This window comes from Neopsephotus bourkii, unplaced genomic scaffold, assembly GCF_033783945.1.
Source record: "Neopsephotus bourkii isolate Nb327-2 ecotype Australia unplaced genomic scaffold, CSIRO-AGI_Nbou_v1 NB_53, whole genome shotgun sequence".
In the NCBI taxonomy this organism is placed as follows: domain Eukaryota; kingdom Metazoa; phylum Chordata; class Aves; order Psittaciformes; family Psittacidae; genus Neopsephotus; species Neopsephotus bourkii.
In genome coordinates, this window is record NW_026900570.1 from 15698321 (window position 1) to 15723078 (window position 24758).

Here is a 24758-nt window from a genome sequence, read left to right on the forward strand (position 1 = left end):
AATGTGCTAACAAAGGCCTATTAATGTTAACACAAATCATAGTCTTAGCTTTTAATGTATGACTGCAATAACAGCAATAATATTATGGAAGCAATAATTAATAGAAGATACTGTCTGGAATTTTGCCTTGTGATGCATGCTTAGTGAGATATGGAATTAAGGTGCTTTTTAAAATTCTTTTAACAATAGCATCTTGCTTTAAGGTCAGCAAATTAGATGTTACGTAGTCTAAATTGGGTCTAAATATTACTTAATAATTCTATTATTAGAGGTACTCAAGAATTTAAATTACTTTTTGTTCTTGTTAGAAAGGTCTCTTTGCCAAAAAAAAAAAAAAACACAACTTTTTAGGAACATCTATATTTTGAAAAACATTCATGAAAAGTCTCCAGGATGAAACTTCTTGTAAAAAACGTACACAGTTAGCATTAGAACATTTCTAGTGGCAATTTCAATATGAGCTTTTAAAAAGAAGTCCAGATCAAATATGCTATTTTATTTAAAGGAATAATTGTTACTTCTTAATCTCATCTGATCAGTTGTGATTCAATTGAATTAGTATCCATCTGAGAATCAAGGGGTTCCTAAATATTCTTTTTCTAATCACTGAAGCTTAGGTTTCTTTCAAAAGAAAATTACTATTTTTAAATGAAAGAGTTGTAATTATAATTACTTTTAAATAACCCAATTAAGCCCCAACACCTTCCTGCCTTTGTTCATCCATTATTGAAGTAAAATATGCCTTGTAGCTCACAAAGCAACCAAATGAATTAAGCGCTGATACATATATTGTGAATGCCACGCTGAAGTCTTCAGGGTACAGGTGATCTCACCACCTGAGTCTATTCTTTTCTGCCTCCACGGAAAATGAAATAATGAAGACAATTCAGGGGCTACCATACTGGAAAAGACCTGTTTGCCTGTTCCATGTGCAGTGGTTGCCTAGAGGCAGGGAACACCAACAAGTGGTCTCAAGTTGGACGTCTAGCTCATGGCTGGTTAAGAGCAGCATCTCTCACTATACAGGAACTGATATTATTTAATGCCTTCACCAATGATCTGAGTCATGGAACAGAGTCTACCATATCACATTCACAGAAGAAATCCAACTGGGACACGTAGTCAATATGCTGATGGGCATGGCTGCTAGTTAGAGGGATCTTGACAAGCCAAAGAAATGGGCTGACAAGACCTTCATGAAGATCAGCAAATTTATTGTGCTTTCAACAGAATAACCCCATGCACCAATAAAGGCTGTGAAAAACTGGAAAGTAGCTTTACAGAAAAGCACTTGAGGTCCTAATAGACAATTGAACATGAGTCACCAGTGTGCCCTTGTGGCAGTGGAGGCTAACTGCATACTGGACTGCATTGTCAAGAGTGTAGCCAACAGGCAGTGGAAAAAGATTATTGCCCTCCCCTTAGGACATAATAAGTCCAGATCTGGACTATATCCACTTCAATAACTAGCTGTATAAAAAAGACATTGGCAAACTGGGGAAGGTCCAATGGAAGGCCACCAGGATGGTTAGGGAACTGCAGCACATAATGTGCAGGGAAGAGGCTGAAGGATCTGGGTTTATTCAGTTTGGAGAAGGGTTGTGGAATATCTTAAGTCTTCAACTATCTAATGGGGTTATAACGAAAATAGAGCCAGAGTCTTTTCTGAGGTGTACAGCAAAAAGATCAGCTGCAATAGCTATTAGTTGCAACAGGGAAAATTCCACTTTGTAATAACAATAGTAATAAAAACAAGAGTAATAAAGCAGTGTTACAGTTTTCCCCAGAAAGACTGTGGAATCTCCCGCTTTGTAGACATTCAGAATTCAACTGGACATGACCCTGTGGAATTTAATCTACTTTTTTTGGGCCTAGTGTTGATAAATAGGGTAAAGATGAGGTCCAGGATTACTATGAACTGGAATTTTAATGTGATTTTATTATCAAAAATTTTAAATAAAAAACAAGATCTCATCTAGAAAATAAACTGTCCAACTGCACAGAAAAAAAAAATAATAAACCTAATTTTGTAAAATGTTTCTTAAAGACTTGAGGAATGAGGACCTGCATCTTTTTCAGTTGCAAGCCTTACTCTCGTAAGCTTTTTAACAAAGAGTGGCAGAGTACTCAGTCTCCAACTATGCGTATAGACCTGGAGGATGATCCTAAAGAAAAAAAGTGAATTAAATTTGCATACTTTCATATGAAAAGCTGGTTGCATGTATCTATGATTTTGGTTCCAGAAGCTGATGTTTCATTAATGAGGTATAACATATGAATACATAGATCTTGTTACATAATAAAATGGAACTTAATATTCTTGCTCTTATTCATCTGTTACTTGTTTTACATGCATTTTTTAAATCAGTAATGACAATGATGATTTAAAAAGAAAGTGGCTTTTTCAGTGATAATATTTCAAGCATAATTCCAATATGAAAATCTAATTTCAGATCTTCAGGTAGTTAGCAAACACAAGCCATAAGCAAGTCAAAGCCTCATATGTAGCAGCATTTGTTACTAATGGAGAATCATGGCTGTCATAGAGAAGTGCAGAAAGCAGGAGGCAAAATTAGCAACACAACAGTGAAATGCAAAGCTTTCTGATGGAATGATACGTCAAAACAGACATAGCTTGAAGGAATCAGAATGAAACGGAACAAAGAAAGTAGGAATTAATACAGAAGAGAAATTATTTTCTCTCCAGTTGTTTCTTTGTGATTTTTTCATCTATACAGAATATTTGCCTCTCAGTTTGACTCCCAAGCCTCAGATTTAAAAAAAGACAAGCATGCAGGGGAGTTATTACAGACAGTCTCAGAAGTTCAAGAAATCAAAAACTGTGTTTTATAAATTATTCTATTGCTGGAGGACAATTTTATTTCTTGAACAGATAACATCACTGCTGATTACCATCCTTCATAACCTAAGATTAATATGAAACACATTTAAAATGAACTTTATTTAAAATTATTTTGAGACCCCACTAAATGCCTGATCATGCTGATTAGCATGATTTTCTTTTGTTGCCAGCTGGAAAGAAATAAACATATTGACAGAGTATGTGCTCCAAATGTAATAAAATTACACAGATAAATATCTATCAGAATGGCATTTACCCAGACACTGTTTGTCTTAGTTCCACATCATAAAACAACCACAGAGCAAAAGTAAATTGCACATTGCTTATTCTCCTGAATTGAGAAGAAACAGTGACTTAAAGTTAACTTAAATTGTAAAGAACTGGAAACAAAGAGAAACGCATTGTTTGAAGTACACATTTCAAATGTATACATCAAACTATATACAAAGTATATACTTTGAAATATCTTTTTTTGTTGTTGTTGTCAGAGGAGTTATTTCCAGTCTAATGGATGCGATCTTAATCACTGTTATAAGCAATATTTGTTTATTTCCAAATATTTAGGATAAGAATAAAATCACCTGCAATGAGATGCTGTCCTTCAAAGCCCTCAAAGAGGATACTGGGTAGTAGCTAAATTTCTGTCTTACAGACTCTATACTTTCTCAAGGAGCTTCTGGACTCCATGTCTGTTAAAAGTTTTTGGAAATGCCCAATCTTCAGTTTACAGAAGCCTTTTAGAAACAACTTATTCAGAAAGCTTAATTTACTTTTTCTCAGCACAAAACCACCCTTCTTTCTACAAGAGCACAAGGGGCCCTAGACTCTGACATAAGAGCAAAATATATCTGACAAACGTGTGGAAACATTGAAGCCATGGTACTAGTCCTCTGTGTCGAAACCTAACACTAACCATTCCATTAGACCTTCCCAGCTACTTTAATCACACATTCAACATCCATGAAGTTCTTAACCCAATTAATATTTAAACAAATATAAATGTATAAAAAATATATTTTTCATCTTTATCAACGTGACTTTTTGAAACTAGTAAAATTTAGGTCAGAAATAACGTAGTGTTTCCAAACCAATTTGAACTCTTATCACCGAAATTCTGTGACCAATACTGTAATAACATAAAAATAAATTGACCTGGTCCCAATCTGTGTTCCTTTCACGATCTTCAGAATAACCTTTCAGATACTCTCCTTTTGTATGATTTCCTTTGACTGGAATATTTCTTACTCCAATATCTCTGATTGCTGTACTATAACGTCTTCTTTTGTGACTGTGAAATTGTCCATTTATAGTGCAGGTCTTTTTGGCTGCAAGCACATTTAGTAGTTGCTCCAGTTCTAGTAATTCATCAGAAAACAGATATGTTACCATGGGAAAAAATACATTTAAAAAGATAAAAAGTTAAAATCACAAGTAATTGTTAAAATTTCATTGGTTTTAACATTAATTCAACTCTTCATTTTAACAGTTTTTTACCTCCTCAGTTTGGTACCATATGTGATTACTGCTTTGCACCGCTAGAAGTTCAAGACACCTATATACTCAGCCCAATTTTTTAAAGTTGTTTTAAATCCTACTTAATGTAGCTTTTTAAAAGTGCTTTGAAAAGCTTGCAAAGTGTTGCTATTAGCAGTTACCACAAAAAAAAGGAAAAGTAGATGTCTTACAAGAAACCTTTAAATCTGTAATAGGACCCTGGGTTGATGGTTTAGCTCGTTAAAGTCCTAAACATGCTGAATCTTCTACAGAACACCTGTGCTTTCTATTTATTTATTTATTTTTTAGTTATTATTATTTTTGAGCACTTGGAACTCTCCTATGCTTCTATTCATGGTTAAGTAACATTTCTGATAACATCTAGCAATAGAGCTCCTGAAGAAAATAAACTTGCATATTCCAGACTCACTGGGTACTAGGGTCAGAAAGTGAGTAGGGAAACACAAACCAGAAAGATGTTTTCAGGTACAGGAAGCAGATATCAGAGAGCTTATAGTCACAAAATAGTGGTCTGCACCTATTTCATCTCTCCTGGGGATACCAGTACATTGAGGTGTGCGCGACTGAGGTGTCCAACCTGGCTACTGTACATGAATTATCCTATCTATGCCTAAACGAGTCTTGCAATGCATAAAGATCTGAATAAAGAAGAAATGTAAATGGGGCTCAGTGAACTCTGCTCTCACACCTAGATTGCCACTCTCAGAGCTCTCTTGGGTAGTTCAGACTGTGCTGAGCAATTAAGTAATAAATTGTTGTGATGGTACACAATTATCTCAGTAACAATTAGTTTTATACCTCTCAGAGATTTATAAAATTAGAAGTTCTTTATCCAACCTTGTTTTTAAATTTAGAGCAGAATACTTAACATCTTTAAAATGAAATAGCATTTAAATCTGAGTGTAAAAGGTCCTTTAGGCATTTAAAGATGGTTTACATCAAATGTGTGTTGCAAAAGGCAAGGAATAAATAGCTTACCTGTCACTTGGAGTTCAGTGGTACTGTTTAGAGAACTGAAAATATATTTTATAAAGAACTCTGGGGATGGCAAACTTGCTTTCCCCATACAGACTCCTTGGAGAGCCAGAGTAATGATTAAAGCAGCAAGGCGTGGAAGAGTGTTTTCATCAGCACCATCTTTGTCCATTATATCAGCATTTTTCTCCAGAGTACTCACATCAACACACTGAAATAAGGAGAAAACTGCATGAAGAGAGCCCTGGTGACGTCCATTCAAATAATCAGAGTGACAGGAGGAGAAAATGGAGAGAATGCTTTCACAGACAGCCAGAGTAGAAAAAACTCCAAAATTAAAACTGTAATTGCCAGCAAATGAGAAACAGGACATTTTCAGGAGAACAGACATAAACATAAAATCCTGGAATTTTACTCAGTATATGAGGAAGAAGTATAGTCCTTCCTCCAGGTTATTTTTGCTGTTTTCATGCTGTTTCTTTTATTCCTCCGTTCCTCTTCAATTGCATCTAGATCTGCTTTGAGAAAGCAGCAGAAAAGGGAGGAATTTTTGTTAAGATACAATAAATTGGCTCAAACACAGACTTTAACTATTTATATCAAGAATTCTCCCAATGTTTTTAGTTCCCTATCTATTAAATGGAATCGATAATTTGCTATGTGGCAGCTATCTGGAAAGATACAGTTCTCCAGATAAAGGATGACTTCCCAGCTAAGTGACCAAGGAGGAGCAGCAGACACTTGCGTACACTTGTGCATGGACATGTGCAGGTCTGAAGTGAGAAAGCAGCGTACAGCCCTCTCAGTTGTCTGGAAACTCATCCCTGCTTTCTTCCATTTATGCCCACCTTGTTTATTTTCATCACAAACAGTTGGGGTTTGAGAAAGAAAAAAAAACCAGCAACCAACCAAACTAAAAAAAAAAAAATCCCCCACCACAAAACCTTAACTTGGCAAACATTATTTATTTGTTTCAAACCCATATTATCTAAATTGAAAAGTTAACCAGGTAAGCCAGTACATTTTACACATACTCATCTCTCTATGTATATGCCTTAAACACTGCAGAGAGGAGGGTGGCATTTCTTTTCTTGACCATCCATTACATATTTAAATTTCCACAACCTAAATTTCATCTCTCATTTCAAATAATATATTAGGTGCTATGACAGAGAAGATACTTTCTGTGAAATTAAAACATATAAAGAGCCACTAAAAATGCTTTTACTACCCTGCATCATTGGCCCCTTACCATAACTCAAACATTGTGATTCAAAGCATTAGGCTATAATGTTTTGAGTACCTTTCATAAAACCCCCTCTTGCTTCATGTCTGAGCAGTAGAGTCTCGGTTACTGAACAGACTTGATAACTGATTATATCGCCAGCATAAACAGCCCACACAGTAAATCACTTTATGGATTGTTATTCTATCTTGACATGCCAAATACCCACCGATGTCTCATTACAGTTGCCCAGATACCATTGGAGTTCTTGGAAATCAGCACGTTCACCAAGACTCAGAACCAAAAGTACTGGTCCATGAATAATTTATGATAGGAAATGGTTACACAAAGAACACAGAGAGAGGAATTGGAGGCCCTCAATATTCTGCTGCACAGCCAGGACCCTTAGCCATCTTCTTCTCTGTAGGAAACTTTACTAGAGTATGGTGTAAATTATAATCTAATTATATAAAAAAGGAAAGGGCAAATTCAAACCTTGCAATAAACCAAATTTAACTCTATATTACAAACAGGTCTCAAGGGTTTCTCAGAGGAGGTCAACCTGTACTTTAGGAGTTATCTGATCTGGCAAAAATTAATTTTATTGCCCGTTACAAGGAAAAGAGTTTCTCTTTAGATAGTGAATTTTACAATACTATCCTATTATTTTATAGACCCTACTTGAGCTAAGGAATACTAAACAATGGTGAGAAAAATCGCTTCATGTTGCCTGACTTAAAAAGGATGGGGTTTTTTTGCTGGATATATCCAATATGCATTTGAAAAAAAAAAAGAAAAAAAGTTTGAATTTAAGCTTATCTGTATCAGTCGCCATACAAGGCATATTCCTGCTCATGGATAATTAGTCACAAATGTATGCATCCCAGCTGTGGGAAGCCATAATATCTTTGCACAGATTCCTTATTCCATCCTGCTTTGGATGCATATGGAAGTGCAGGGGTTGGCAAGGATTTAATCACTGCAAAATGATTCATCAAGCCAGATCAGTTTTGGAGCTTTTCTGTATACCATTTGAATACAAGCTAGTATATTTATACTAATAAATACAAGAGGTGAGAAAGTATTTTCTGCCTTTGAAGCCAAGTACAGGTCTTGCATCTACACAGCTATGCTCTTTTCCATCTGCCTTAAGCAGGGTAACTGTATCTAAATTGCCTTTTGGGAATGGTTCCTCATATACACTATCTCCTCAACCATGTCTCAACAAACTCTGGAAGTGCACATGTCAGAAGGAAGTCAAGGAGAAAGATAGTATTAAACAGCATGCGCAACAAAAGACTGATGTTCAACCTATGCTCTCCTACTGTTATTTACGAGTTTTCTGAAGGACCATAACACTGACACAATGCCTGAACTAGCTTAAAGGCTAGTTCATCGGTAATAAATAAGATGAAGGTATTTTTATGTTTTCTTTACCTGGGTTTCAGAAGTTTTAAAATGTTGCCTTACTGCAGCCAAAATATCTTCAGTTTCATTCCGTGAAAAATAATAACAGTCTTCATCATGTCTTAAATTGAGCATACTCTGTAGGTAAAACTTATAATCCTTATTATTCAAGCTGAGTTCTGAAGAGCATGCATCTCTACGATGAAGAATGTAGTAGAGAAGAATAAGAGAAATTCTCTCAAATACTTCTTCACTGAGATAGTCTTCTAAATTTCCACCAGCTATTAGTAATAAAGCATCTGGTTCAAGGCACTGCGAAAAAATAAAAATAAATGGAAATTCAACTCAAGCAACACATTGCCAGTCATCTGCCAATACAGTGAGAGAGAAAAACAGGAGAATTCAACTCATACTTAAGGAACTGAACCTAAGACTACACAGCAGCAGGCTGATGGAATGCCAGGAGGAGGGTGCAGGTAACTAATTGCAGTTCTACAGCGGCAAGATCACATGGTGTTTTTTTTCTAGATCCCCTTGTGTCTTAACGAAATGTCACATATCAAAGGGATTTCAGATTTATTACAAACCAGGATTAACTGATCAATCATTGCAGCAAACTAAAAGCCTTCAACTGACTTCAACAGCTTATATTTCTGGTTATAAATGTATTAGATAAGCACAAGGGCTATTAAAATTTTCAATTGTGCATTCTATACACATTTGTAAGACAACGACCGTATCTGGGCTATAGATAATTTACAGTGTGTAAACAGAAGTTATATTATATTCAATGCACTGTTAAGAAACTTAGTTGACCCTGCAATTATACAGCTATTTTTTTATTTTTTCTCAATGAATTCTGTTAACTGGAAAAATTTGGTCCTGTGCAGAGAGCCTGCACAAAGTCTCAACACCATTTAGTTCTCCGGATGCGTTTCAAGAGGGGCTGAAAACATTCTTAGGTTGTGCAGGCTTTCTGTTTGAGCACAGATTTTTTAAATACATATATTATTAAATATGTATATAAACCTTGCAATTTTTCTTGATACAGACACTTTCCAGAAACTTTTGCCAGCTCAAGCTAACTTAAAGAAGTTAGTCTTTAAAATTAGACCAGAAGACTAATAGAGCTCTATGTCATGCTATAGGAAGAAGATGCTGAATCCCAGAATAAAGAATCTTTCTTGAAGAGATCCTGTAAATATTTTCATTCATTGTGTAGCTGGTTTATTCCAACTGGCTCCTTTCCCAGCATGTTATAGGCGTGCAAGCTAATCTCAACTATTATTGTAGAACAGCCAGATTGTACATTTCAGAGAACAAAGTACAACTCATGATGGTACCATGGGATGGTCAAAGCTGTACTTTAATAAATTCATGAATCCAGACAGAATCTAGTTTGTCAGAATAAATTGTTTGTGCCTGGAAGCATGATGTGTTGGTTGGTGTGTCTCACTTTGTATGCTAGTTCATTTTCCTATACAGAACCTGAGTAGAATCAAATGCATTGTCTTGTTCAGAAACCAATGTTCCCTGAAGGAATTGAGGGAACTGCTACTTTTCAATACAAACAATTCTAACAAAAACTCTCACAAATACTCAATCTAAACAATATCTGTAATTCTTTTCCTAATGCATGTCTCCGAGCATTAGCATTTGGCCTAGGAGGAATATAGCTATCCTGTTTTCTGTCCCCAAAGCCCTCAAGTTAGTCAACTAGTCTTTTGAAAAACTCAGTAATAATAAACATACCACATGTAGTGGAAGATTTTCAAAGACATCTATAACATTGGAAAACCCAATAAAGATGAATTGTAATCTCTGAGGCTGTTGTTTGCTCTTGCATGGAAAATGACTGCAAAGGAATTGGAAGAAAGCAGGTTCATTGCAAAAGATGCAGCTACTGCATAGTATATTGGCAGCCCTTAGAGGACAAACCTTGGGGAGATATCAAGAATACAGATTGCTTCATCACTGGTTATTTTGCTTTTACTAATATTTTACAGCCATAACCATCTGCATGGCCTTGCTTTAGAAATACTTATTTGCTGGGCAATGAACCTCAGTTTCTCTCAGTTAGAAGACAAGTTAGAAAACAATATCTTACCACTGCAAGAAATACATGAATTGTGTTCTTAGGAGATAAAAAAAAAAAAGACTCAAATGCTTTTCAATAGCTTCCAGCTCCCGTCCAAACAGTCTTGGGGCCTATATATAACTACAACCAAAAACTGGTCTAAAAGAGTGTTAAACTTCACTGCTTTTAAATACCCATTGGAGATATCATTAACAAAAATAAATTTCAAAACAGTCATGTACTATGACCAGAATCCTGGATTTACAAGGGAAAGTTGTGTCTGAAATCAATTAGTAGTTTCCAACAAATATGTGAAAGAAAATGCCAAGCAAGGGTGTGGCATTCTTTTTTAAATGTTTATAATCTTGAAGGATAGTGCTTCTTGCAAAGTTTTTGCTATCTTGGTTTACCAAATCATCTTGGAAGATTTCATCATGGTGGTATGTGGGCTGTGTGTGAGTGAAGATACCATCTCTCGTGGATTTTCTGTAGAGAATCGTGATCTTGAGGCACTGTCAGTGCAGAATAGGAGCAGTCCTACTAACACAGCCGACACTGAGAAGTACTGAAAATGGTGAAAAACCTCAAATTCTTCCTCTAGGAAATTTCCAAGATGAAGCCTATACAGAGTGGAAGTCCTGGCCAAAGTAAGATAGTTTCATTTCCATCCAAGGATGCAGAGTGCATGCTCTCCACAAATACAGGAAAAAAATACAACAATCAAGAGAAGTGAAACTGAGAAGGAGAACAAGAAGGCCTAGACCCCTGCTTTGTGAAGTTTGGGAAGACTCTATACCCATGACATTATCAGCTTTTGATCTGGGTCCGTATCTGGTAAACATCCGTTGCCTGAATGTGCAAAAAGAAAAACTGCATTATCTCCTTCATGAAAAATTACCCATTTAGGGAACAACAGACACTTGCCTTATTTACATATGAAATTCACATTGGAATTAATACGATAAGCGGGATTTCTACTCAAGGGAGGAAAAGTTCTCCATTACATTGGCTTGGCAGATTGCCATGAATAGTATATTGTGAAATCATTCACCCTTTTGACCATCCTCATAATTCTGATAGAAACAGACACTCTGCTATTAAGTCACTGAACAGTGTCAGAGCTAGAGTATCATTAATCAAAGCCAAGACCGATCAAGCCCTTTGTAGTCCCTTTAGCTAAGCTGCTCAATCACCACTGTCTCCATCCTACCAGGACCTATGATCTTACTAGACTTGTTCCTTTCTTTGTCAAATGGGGAATCAGCTCTGAAAACATTCTAAACTCAACTAGACAACCAAACCTCTGTGAAGCTGTACCCAGGACTTTTTGCAGTTTCAGTTTGGATTTGTAGATTCCTTGTTTTGCCTTTGATTTTCCTTGACCTGGACTGCTTACCAAAACCCTCCCCACTATTTCAGTGAGACGGCCCACAAATCTGAGACAACCCAGTCTGGGTTTTATTTTTTATGATCTAAAATACAGTAAAAAAAAAAAAAAAGGTGGCAGAACTGGTCACCAGTTTTTACATATGTATTTCCACAGTGGAAATTGTCTGTGTCCCAGATTCGAGCTTTCATATTTAGATAGGAGAAAGATCTTTACTGGAAAATAAACACTTGCTAACTTTTAAAGGAAAATTATTAGTGTTATGCATCTGAAACACAACATTTTAAAGGAATGCCTGTCATGTTTGGAATACTTCTTCATAAGCTCAAAAAGTAAATAATAATGCAGAATGAAATGATTAAAGCAGGGGTAACTTCCTGCTGCAACAACAAGCCCTTTGCAAGTTTAGGTTTTATATTCAGAAGAGTATCACTCTAATAAATAATTTCCAAACTCACTGACGATCCTGTAAATATATCCCTCATGAATTGAAGCACTAACCAGATTACAATCCTCTTGCATGCCATAAATCCGCTGTGGGCACTCAGTTCTCTCCAGTAATATTTTGACCAGTTCTTGTGAACGGTTCATGTGGAGCTCAGTGTTGTCAGCTGAAAGAACGCGTAAAACTTCCATCAGATAGCCTCGGCTGGGAGCATAGCTGCCATTCTGCCCATGCTCTTCCCCAAGCTGTCCTTCAGCAATGAGCACGCTGAATATGAAAGCGGAACATACCATCCTAAGAGCTGGATGCTTGGTCAGAAAACACATCTCCTTTTCCTGCAATGCGTGATCTGCACTGAATGTTGGATTGTTGTTTGCACTTCACAGCTCAAACTTGAATCCTGAGGAATCTGAATGGTAAAGGGAAAAAAAAAACCCAAACCAACCCTTTAATTAGTGTGAACGCAATATGTTTGCAAGGATTTATTAATTGGTCGGCTAAGCTGATTTGCAGTGACAAGCTGTTTTTGAACAACAGGGAGCCTGTAAGGGCTTTACAGCCCAGAACAGCAGGAAACTAAGACAAACATGGCCTTAAAACTTCTGTAGAATTACCAACAAGATGTTGACTCAAAGTGCCCTTCTCTCGTCTTAAAAGTAAAGTGTATGGTTTCCATTTCAGTGCTACGCTACTGCATGCACTAACAAACCTCTACAGCAAGAACAGGAAAATACCATAGCTTTCACTTTCTTTCCATTATGAAACAGTGTTTTAGTAGCAAAAATAGCTTTAAATAAAGATTACTAGTCTAATTCTGACATGAGTGTGCAGTTACACGAAAATTATATAGACCAGGTTTTATTTTCAATACACTTTACCAATGTTACAAAACTCTAACTACACAACACAAAACAGGAATGAGCAGGGTGTATGTAAAAATTAGTGATATTTTATGGTCAGATGAAAGAGATACAAAACTGAGGTCATAATTTCACTCACAGAACTTGGTAAATAAACAAGACAAACACAGCAGGAGCAAGTTTAACTTGTTAATTCTAGATGTAAATGACATTTTGTACTGTAAATCTATCTTGTCACTATCTTTCCTAATACACCATCACCTCTGCTTTAGCAATAATTTATCTCAATATCAAAGAGCAAGAGACATAAAAGAGTTTCACTTCTGTTTTCCACAAAGAAGTTTTGATTTTATTCATGGGCAGATGCTGGCAGTGACCTACATTTTCAGATGATAATGCACATGTTAAACAGCTACATGTAAGCTCAGATTCTTTTAACTACAATATGATATGTGTGTCTTATTTTAAAGACAACTCTGCTAACCAAGTGTTGAAAATGAAAAAAAGAACTGCTAAATTCAAGTTGGCATTCACTCAGATAAAGATTAGTATGTTTTCAGAAGCTAGGAAATCTTTTGGTATTTAGATATATTTCACTGTTAGAGATTAGGAACAATCATCTTTGTTACGAGGAAGCACTTTTTTCTAAACGTTATTTTCTTACCTTCTGAAGGGAAAAAGAATGCTTGTGTATCTAGCTTTGTGGCCTTCTGAATCCTTAGAAGTATTTTAGCTGCTGGAAGTCCAATGTTTTTAAAATTCTTTGATGGTGCTCTGGAAGCTGGAGAGGATTAGTTTATTGCTGCCTTGAAAAGTTTTCAGTTGCTATGGAGAGAGCTGCTCTTAAGGTAGCAATGGAGGTGGATGGGAATTAGAACATGTTCTTGGCAAGTTCTAAGCATCATGTTATTGAATGAATTTCACATATTTTAGTAGTTATCGTTTTATGTAAACAGTCTATTTTAACGGTGCAAGATGTACAAAATCTACTGAAGAATGTATTTCATTGTGATGGGTAATACATGAAAGCACTCTGTTTTCTACGTTACTACATTAGCTGATCAATTCTGTGACAAACCTGACCTTTTTTTTCCCATCAAAACATTAATTGTTTTTGCAAATAGGAGAACAGAAGAGAAATAGAAACTGTTTCAAGCACCTCCATAGAAAAATGGTACTTTCCTTTGTGAAGCACTGTCCATAGAGAGCAGGCTTTCATCCCTGTTTATTCTGCGCCACATTTGCAACCATTAAAAAAGCTGGGATAGCTCAGACTGCAGTGAAAAAAATTTCTTCCACCCACTCAGATTTTCCAGAGGGATGCCGTTACAAAGTCAACATTTACGGCACCATGCCATTGCAAGAGTATTGCACAGGCAACTGGTTAAAACTGTCACATCTGACAGTTTTCCACAGCAACAGGTATGCCAGTCATAGCCCTCTTCCCACTTTCTAAACCTTCAGTGCAGTAAATGAAGAATTAGTATCTCAGTTGGCTCAACAGTGGAGCAGCAAGCCTGTGGCAATAGAAACGGTGTAATTCCCTTTAAAGCTAGATTGACAAAAAATTCTGGGTTCTAATATGCCAGTAATATTTCTTACAAGGTGGTGATCTTAAAGGGAACAGCCTTGTTTTAGTAAGGCTGAGAACTGGACATTTTAAAAATCAGTCTTACTAATAGATACTCAAGTACAAAAACCCCCTCATATTTGTAGCAAAGTATTTTTTGTTTTACTTAATAAGTTACAAAAGATATCTATCAAGTTTTGCCAAATATGCAATTTCATGCAAAAAAGAATAACAGAAATTTTCATCTCCGGTATTTATTTTTATATAAATGACTGAAAAGCAGAAACACATGATAATATGCATCTCCACTAGCTTTTATATAATTTGCTCTGTGAAGCAAAGCTAACTATGTCCAGACTTGTTCCACTAATAAAAATAATTCCTCAAATAATGAGCATCCAGCGTTTAATTCCAGGGATTGCTTAATCTCTAACCAAACATAGAATAGGTTTATCTATGTATAACTTGTTGTTTTGTATATAGTTACAGATTGAAACTAAGAACTCATTCTATCCAATTAAAGTGTACAAAAACAGGGTGAATTGTTTCAATTTATTGAGAGAAGCTAACATTTAAAAACACATTCGATAAGTTATAACTGCTGAAAGATGCTGAGAGAAGATTTACCTAATACTGGCTATATCTTACATTTACATTTATATAACAGAGTGATGGTAAAAAAAAAGGGGGAAGAGTCCAGTGTATTAAAATGATAATTACTGGTACAGGGTACTATGGCTGATTTCAAAGGAGAATTCACTTCCCTTTTCAAGTGTTGCAAACCTCCCCTAGCTTGTAAACGAGTTTCTCGGTGGTTGCAAAACCACTGGTGGTGACTCAAGCCCCAACCTCTGCTTTTACCCCTGACTTGAGAGCACTACCCGTGCTTTTGTATCACTGTCAAAGAATTTTTCTGTCTACACAGCATTTGGATTGTTGCTTTCGAAGCAATTACTAGCATCAATTGCTATGTCCTTTTCTCAAACCCTTCATTAGTATTAGCATTTTTCCCCTATTACCTACCTATCCTGATGTGCCAACAGATAAAACAGCAGAGGTAATAACAAAGCTGTGCAGTTAGACGACTATTAGGAGCTCACTAAGATAGACAGAAAGAAATCACTAGTACAGGTTAAAACCTCCTGAATATCACTATTATTGTTCTCTCATGTGGTATGTAACGTTCTCTCGTAAGTCCCTGCTATTTTGATTCAAATTTAATTGCATGTCTTTCAGTGATTTTTATAAAGGGGGGAAAAAGTCCATGCATAATACTTGTAAGCCAGTGACCCTCAACTTACAATAGAATGATAAAATGCATGGAAGAAAGAGCCCTCAGAGAAACTGAAGAAACTGGGGTAACTCCAATGGAAGTAGCTCACCATTCTAATATGACAACAGACTGCATATTGCAAAACCAGAGGCATGATGAACTTCCTGATTAAATAAGCAAATTAAACCTTATTTTTATTCCATTCTACACTTAGTTAAGGGCCTTAGCATGATCAAAAACGGATCTGAGCTCAAGAATTTACAGAGATAATTGGTCATTTTCAATCATTTTATCAGTTATCATGGAGGTATACTTGCAAAAGAGTGAATGATTGCTGACAGGCGTAGGTACACATCTCAGGAAAGTATGTAACACAAGAAACATGATAAAAGGAAGAGTGATAAAAATGGGAACTTCTCAAAAATTTTTATTTTCATTTCATGATTGGATTCATGATCTCATACAACCACATATCAAATATGCTCCACACACAAATGAAAGATTTTATGGCTTAGAAAGCTCACATAGTATTATCCTAACTTGCATGCTAGTGAACAGGAGTGAAGGCAATTTCCAACTGGCATAACCAGACACAGAACATGACAAGCACATGCAGCAAGCCCTCTTTAATTATAGGATTTTTACTTATTTGCTTTTAATTTTAAGTGAACCAGTAAGATTTATAGCAGCTTGTTTCTCCCACCTACACACCTGCTGCAAGAACAAAAGCAAGTTGCACATTCACAAATGCCACGAATAACCACACTTTGCAATTAACTGTTTTTCAACAGATCGGTGAATGGACTACACAGGAATAGGAAAACTCTTTAGAGAACTCACTTTGAGATGACAAGGACATTTCTGTGAGTTCCACCAACCTGACAAATGCCTTAATTGTACTTATACAGCAGAATGGGAGAGGATGCAGGCATCATTTTAGCAAGACCCCTGCTGAACTTCACAGATTACTGAGAAACACAGCTACATAACTCTTATTCTTTAGATACTGTATAACTTGTTTTGATAGACTACGTAATTGTGTTCTTTGCCCTTTTATCAATCACAGCAATCATGGCAAATAGAAAAGAATCTTGTGGTACTGTAGATTTCCTCCATGTTATTAATGTGATATGTGCACATTGCTATAATTACAGCTGTAGGCAGCATATTGACACATGAAAAGGCTACATTTTACATGTAATTTGTATAGACTTTCAATATATAAAGCATGCCTGTCAATGAATTAATGCCAGACTGCTGCAATAAAAAATGCCAATGCCTTAAAATTGCCACAGTCTATTCAGCTTCATTGGCCTCACATGTCAATCCTAAGAATATCACATATATTAAGATTGCCAATGAATTAAAACAAATGAATGCTATTGAAATTATCTGAGTTAAATATATTAGCAAAGTTACATATATTAATATGTGTCTGTCGTGGTGCCCAGCCAGCAATATGTGTCTGGGTGCTGCCCAGCCAGCAACCCAGAACCACCGCTTGCTCACTCTCCTCACCTTCCTCCCCCTCTCCCCACTTCTGGAGGGATGTGGAAAAGAATCAAAAGAATGTAACTCCCATGGGTTCAGAGAAGGTCAGTCCAGTAGCTAAGGTATAACACAAACCACTACTGCTACCACCAATGATAATAATGATAAGGGAAATAACAAGGGAAGAGAATACAACACCTCACCACCCGCTGACTGATACCCAGTCCGACACGAGCAGTGATCTAGCCCTTCTGGGTAACTGGCCACATTTTATATACTGGGCATGACGTGCTGTGGTATGGAATACCTCTTTGACTAGTTTGGGTCAGGTGTCCTGTCTCTGCTTCCTCCTGGCTTCCCCTCCTCCCTGGCAGAGCATGAGACTCAGAAAGTCCTTGGTCAGAGTAAGCATTACGGAGCAGCAACTGAAAACATCGGTGTTATCAGCACTGTTCCCAGGCTGAAAGTCAGAAGCACAGCACTGCACCAGCTACTAAGAAGGAGAAAACTGACTGCTACTGCTTAACCCAGGACAATGTCTCTGGAACAAGCCTTGTATTAGTGTAAGATCTCAAAATTCACCTATTAGCTGGAAATCTAGTTACATTAAAAACAGCTTATATGGGTTAACAGAAAGGAAGTGTTCATTGGTATGGAAAGTGTGATCTAAAACCTTATTAGTTGCCCCCACCTTACTACAGACTTCTTTCTTACACAACCTCACCATTGCTGACTATCTGGCTGTGTTTCAACAACAACAGAAAAAAAAAACCCCAAACCAAAACCCCAAAAGCCATCAATACTATTCAAAGGTAACTTTAATTATAATTAGAACACAGAGTAGGAGATGTAAGTATCTTGGACAAGAAAATGAGGGAGCTTCAGAAGGAAGTATATGATGCTGCTCATTTTGAAGTTAAAAAACATATGGGGAAAAAATGCTCTTGTGTTCATTCCTAGGAACTTAAGCTTTGGTGAAGGTATCTAGACATTAAACAACACTCCTGTTGTTTGGTTATGCCCTGGAGCATAATCAGACTCTATTATGTCTATTTGTTTGGTCCTGCTTCTTTGAGTTTTCAAAAGACACAGGGCAAAAACCCCACAAGCTGATTTTACTAACAATGTTTCATCCTGTACAAAGCATTTACAGTCCAACTAAATAAGTAAAACTATAAATTTAAATATCCCAAATAAAATATTATGTGGTATTATAGCATAGAACACCAAGTAATATTTTAAAGGCAGAAAAATTAAGGTTTTAAAATTGAAAACTAACCTTTCAGCAGTTATGCTATTTACCTTATAGGAAACTTTTGTATCTTACATTCCTGCTTCAGCCACTAACTTCTAACCCCAGCATACTGGAATGTTCCTTTCTTGTTGGATAGTCATCTTATGCTGAAAAAACATTCAAAAGACCCTTTATGTAACTTTTCCTACTTCATACAATATTTTATATATAATTTTTACTATTATAGAAATTAAGAAGTGTTTACTCACATGACTTTTGATTTTCAAACTATGACTCAGTGTTCAGTTGCTCTAAAGAAATTCTCACAACGGGGAGGAGTCATTGCAAGCAAACACCATGGTAACTGTTGCACGAGAGAAGACTGATGTTCCTCAAGGCCTTCTAGACTAACTAGAAACAAAGGAAAAATAAGTTTCTGGGTCATGAATAAAAGCCAGGGTAAGGGAAGGGAAGAGAGCTTCTTTTCCTCCTTTGTTTAAATTCAGGAAGTTTGTAGGTGGCACCACCACTAAGAATAGCTTACAGAATAGTTGAGTGACTAGATAAGCTTCAAGTAACAGTTACTGAAAAAATAAAGATGAAAAGAAAAAAGGAAAACCCAAGAATTCAAGGACCCTGAAAAAAACAGTATTGATAAGAAACAAATAAATTAACCAAATACAAACTTCTTCACATTACAATGAACCTAGTTTCCACCTTTATTAAAACTACTGAGCAACTAATATCTCCCCCATGTAACCCAGTATTATACCCACTGTCTGAAGGTTTGGTAACAACAGAAGTGAGAAGGGAGTTTTTTATCATAAGAAATGCTCATACTTCAAGGAAGATTTTAAAGTTGTTTATCTGTATATAACCATAGATAACCTAAATACCCATATTCACGAGTGCATACATACAGCAAATACAAAATCAACTTTGCAAATACATTTTGAGTTAACACAGCATTGTTCTACCCAATTTAGGAACAATTCCTATTTTATCATCAAGAGGACACACTGTTCATTCTGCTCAGTGTTGGCTACAGAATTCTTTCTATAGAATCATAGAATAGTTAGGGTTCAAAATGACTTTAAGATCATCTAGTTCCAACCCCTCTGCCATGGGCAGGGACACCTCCCACTAAACGATGCCACCCAAGGCTTTGTCCAACCTGGCCTTGAACACCACCAGGGATGGAGCATTCACAACTTCTTGGGCAATCCGTTCCAGTGCCTCACTGCCCTCACAGTAAAGAACTTCTTCCTTAAATTCAATCTAAACTTCCCCTGTTTAAGTTTGAACCCATTACCCTTTGTCCTATCACTACTTTTCCTAATGATAAGTCCCACCTCAGCATCCTTATACACCCTCTTCAGATACTGGAAGGCTGCTATGAGGTTTCCATGCAGCCCTCTCTTCTCCAGGCTGAACAGCCCCAACTTTCTCAGCCTGTCTTCATAAGGCTAGCATTATTACCGCTAGTTCCTGGAACAGAATAGTTATATTTTAATAATTCTTCAGTGAATTTAGCATCTCTTTGCCATTGGTTGTTTCCTTAGTTGTAGAAGAAAACCACTGTGGGTTCAGTGTTTATTATACTAAGAAGTACCAGAATAACTCATCATACTGGGGTGAGATATTAGTATCCTTATTCTTTTCCTGTCCTGTAAATGAATATTCAAAGCAGCTTATGAAATGTATAGAAATATTTCATGACAGGCAACATGAATGCTCATCTATATAAGTATTTTATTATACCTGCATATTCTCTGTGCACAAATGTATATACAAGCAGTATAACAGAAATCAAAGTAATATAAAAGAACAATAAAAATCCCTATATCTGATTCAATATGATTATTCTGTTTCTTATATAAACACAACAAGGTTTTCTCTCCACTTACTGAATTCACCTGATAAGTAAATGGAATAATAACCATAATTATTCCCAATGAAGTATCTTTACAATAATATTAGATATTTTCCATCTTTCCTTTGGTTATGTGCATGTAAAGATTACATTTGTCTCTTTTATGATTAGACAGTCTACATACCTTGTAACTCCTGTGGATGAGTGATAAATGCGGATCTTAATACTCCATTATTTCCCATCCTAGTAATTCTTGTTATAACCCTGTAAAAAATGCTTATTATGTAGTGTTATTTTTCACATCACGCCTAAAACTCCATGCAACTAATTCTTTCTGCATGAAAACGAGTATCCTCTGTAGCCAATGTCATCAGCAAACTTTATGCCAAAAAAAAAATTTCAGAAAGTATAAGAAAAGTCTAAAGACTTGAATCTTGGAAAATCTCTCTAGCAACCTAATGCCAGGTCAATCAATCCCTTTTCCAAAGTAACCTATAACCTTTTATATTTTTACCCAAACTCAATTTTTCCATGTCCTTCAGTTTAATAAGTAATTTCCTAGTTGGTACCACACCACATAGTTATACATAATTGTTATAGTGACATTCTGTAGATCAACTGCACCTGCATTATCCTGGATAAAAAACAGCAATTTAAAAACAAACAAGAAAGTTGACATTCCTAGTAGTTTATTAATTCATTCCTCTTTACCAGCTTCTGAATAGAAGCAATGGCTTATTTTTAGCAATAACCATTCCTTTTCCATAAAAGTAGAAAGTCACAAAATACAGAATTAGATCTTTCTAGTTGTATAGATGTATTGAATACATTAAAATATTGAAAATATAAAATACTCAATATTAAAAATGTTGAACATATTGAAAATAAAATCAATGTAGATGTAGATTACAAAAAAGTGCTTTAACATAACATGCAATTATACTGCATCAAAATGGTTGGCAGTAGAAATGCTTTTTAAATCCTTTTTATTGTACTCAGACTGTTTGTAGGTAAGTAAATATTTGTGTTTTTTCTTGAAGTTACTAAAAATATATATACATAAACAGCCAAGCTGAAATGCAAGTTTGCTCCAATCCAAACCAAACGAACAGGGTAGTATGCTAACTCTAAAGACAGTGACTCTATTCCCACTAGACTGCTGTTTCTGAAGAGCTAAAAACCAGTTAATGAAATGTTGCTCAACTTTTGAAGGTAGTAGCACTGGCATAACCAGGGCTCCATCCTGTTCTCAAATTGCTTTTCTGGTTTCTACTTGTTTTATCTATGTTATATACAATGCTTATTGACCATACTTACAAATTATATAGATGGTACCAGTTAATATCAATGCAAACACATGGAGGCCTGTGATTTGGAAAGCAGATTTCAAGCATGGACCTTCGACTCCTCCTTTGTTAATCATATCAATAACATCAGCTCATTGCCTAAACACATTTCACCATCTTCAGAAAGTGAATGAAGCTACAGTGCACTTTTTCTTTTGCAATAAGGCTATTCTCATATCACAAACAATGGGGAGCTCACTTCACTTACTAATGAAGACACATGTAAGGATCCTAGCCATGATGACAGTGAGCAGGAGTAAAAAAAATAAATAGTGGTAATGCAGATACATTTCAGAACTAATACAGGATACTTGATTTCAGGGCTGAAGCCCCTCTGTGTCAAGTACCAGAAGAGAACTTACTCTAAAGTAGCTGGTAGTAGTGTATGTATCACACCAGTGGGACCTAAATTTCATCAAGCATAGAAAGCCTTGTAATACTCAGCTGCAAATGTTCACGCAGAAGTCTTTGTAACAACATCACTCATTGTGATGTTGGTTGGTATTTTAAGCCTTAATTACTGATTTTGAACTGTTACCACCCAGACAATCTGGGACTAATCAGTACCTGTAATCTCCCACACACTGTTCCAAGAACTGCTTGCCTGCATTTTCTATTTAGTTCTAATTATAATGTCCTGTACAGGAAACATGAACAGCCTGTATTACAGTTGTCTTTTCATCAAGACAATAATTAAAGATTTAAAGTAAATAACTCTAATTTTGAATGTTTGTGCCTACAAACCACTTGCTTACCTCAAAGATGCTCCATACTGTATAAATTCCACTGTCCACTCACTGAAAACATGTTTTACTGAAACTATGCCTTTTAGAAAATTCAAGATAAGCTAGAAATTTCTTATAAGAAATTATAGTACCAATAAGAAATTACTTTCTTCTTAGTTTTGCATATATAATTTCTATTCAATTATGTGGAAGGATTTCAACCTATGTCTGTCAATTCACTCTTTTAAGGACAGAGGAGATCATTTAGGATCATTATACAGTCTGGCATTAAAGCCGGACAAAAAAACTGTACCCAGGAATTTCTGAAATAAACCCATTGTGGGTTTGCATTCTAAGACATATTTATGTACAAAATTCAGCACTTATCAAAATATTCGTTTGATGATCTAAACCATCAACAGGGAAGTTATTTCAGGGCTCTATTACTCCCACGTTTAAAATGTATGCATCATCCACTTCCAGTGTGGATTTGTTTAGCTTCAGGTACTTCACCTAAACTTCAGCACAATTAAACATTCAATACAGTGGAAAAACTGTTACAAACATAGACAGATGCTGTCCGTTATCATTATGTGTCATCTTTTCTTTTTTTTTTTAATATTGAGAGAAATGTTAGATAGCGTTGGATCAAAACCACCCTCCTGAAAGCCTATTCTGATATTTAACAACTTGCCATTCACAATTCATTTAATGGAATTAATATTGCTTTATGGCACCCCACAAAATAATTTTTTTTAAACTGCGGCCATTCAGGAATCAGGTGAAAGCTTCACAGAAGGCTAGGCTTCTGCACTGTTACCTCTGTCAGAGAAGATTATTATCTTATGAAATACCTATCACAGTTGGTTTGTCCTTATCCATTTCCCATATAATCATATTGATTAGTATTAACTATGTTACTCTAACTCTTCACTAACTGCATTCTACAGTGCTTTTCTCTGCTTGATGTCTGGTGAAATGGTCTTATAGACACCCAGTCACCCTGTTTACTCTTACTGAAATATTGAAACAACTTAAGCTTTTCTTCCATTCTGCGAAACTTCATCATGCTCCAAGGCATGTTCTTTTAAAAAAACCAAACAACAATGGGCTAGAATGCCCTATAACCAGTGCAGCTGGCCAAGTATATGCTATCTTGTCTGGCATATGTAAAAAAAATTAACTGAAATAATTATTTGGTTATGACAGAGTAGAAAGTATATTTATATCAAAGTAAGGCACTACACAAACTATTTCTTTCCAAAGCTAGCATACTAATATATTTACTTTTACTTCAGTGGTCAGTCCTTCTCTATCAGTGACAGTGGCCTTTAATTTAGAGCTAGGCTACACAGATTTTGGCAAGTGTGCTAACTGTAATTTTAGAAAGTTCTGAAATGCTAATTTCAAAGCACTGTGCTAAGGATAATATGTTCATCTTAAAGATTAAAAAATTTAAATATTCCAATTATATTTATAAGGCAAATTCTTATTAGGTCCCATACCAGTAAACTATTTAGGCAGTCTTGAATTGCAGTCCATGCTAACTCTCTGCTGAGCAAGTGTTGTACTTTGATTTCGCAGGTGGGAATTTATACTGAAGTGCTCAATGTGAGTAGCTTGGAAACACGAGAGGCAGAAACCTTCCTGGAACTGAGGTCTGCTAAAAGCAAATTGTCTGCTTAGTATGATACTAACCAAGCTTACTGGAGTTCTGCTCTTGTTTCCTTGCTCCCTTCTACACACTTGGAAATAGATTCTGAAATATGCAAGAACAACATTTAACCTAACTTCCCTTTTCCCCACTGCCCTTTTTAAACATAAACACACAGACAAATTTGAAAAATCAGAAATGTAAAGTGTAATCTTAGCTTTCACAAGTTACTTAGATGAACCTGAAGTATTTATTATCAATTAGATAAACTTGCTTACACTTAACATACAATCTGCAGCCCAGTGTAAGGTCCAAAATAGCCAAGTAAAACAAGTCAATGGCTGGCACTCATAAGCTGGAAAAAGAAAGCCTAAGTGGATTAGTATGCAGAGCATTAGTTCACTGGGTACTTCTAAAAATTAACTCTCTGCAAGGAGGTTTGTGGGGGTTTAATCAGAATTTCATTTAAAAAATGCTGGTTTCCTCCCCCCCCACCCCCAAAAAGAAGTCTTGAAAAGAACTAAAGCAGAAGCTGAGGCAATTTTATATAATAGGAAGAAAACTAAGATTCTTCATGAACCAGTGGCAAAGTGAGTGTGTATGTACCTTCAGATGGAAGTCTGGAGAATGGATACACCCAGCATACCAGATTTCCTCCCCACCTCTGAGTGATGACTCTCACTGCATTGTTTCCATGCCTCCTTTTGAGCGACATGGAAATTCTGCAAGCAGATCTTGCTAACTAAAGGCAATAAATGACACCGGCATATTGATTGTACTGTGCTGTGTATGTGTTAATTCTTGTTTGCTATCTTATTGCAGAAAAAATATCTCAGAT

The 24758-nt window shown here is 36.0% G+C and overlaps 1 protein-coding gene across 1 annotated transcript in view; it reads right to left on the bottom strand.

The window, feature by feature from the left end:
- Positions 1-23798, bottom strand: part of SLC39A12 (solute carrier family 39 member 12) — a 45106-nt gene extending 21308 nt beyond the window's left edge. The window contains exons 1-7 of the mRNA XM_061351987.1: positions 23554-23798; positions 18592-18733; positions 13419-13596; positions 11951-12303; positions 8016-8297; positions 5357-5564; positions 4016-4218 (exon numbers count right to left, since the gene is read on the bottom strand). Coding sequence (XP_061207971.1) covers positions 4016-4218; positions 5357-5564; positions 8016-8297; positions 11951-12220 — 963 coding nt within the window. The 5' untranslated portion in view covers positions 12221-12303; positions 13419-13596; positions 18592-18733; positions 23554-23798. The remainder of the gene's footprint in view (positions 1-4015; positions 4219-5356; positions 5565-8015; positions 8298-11950; positions 12304-13418; positions 13597-18591; positions 18734-23553) is intronic.
- Positions 23799-24758: the final 960 nt, after the last annotated feature.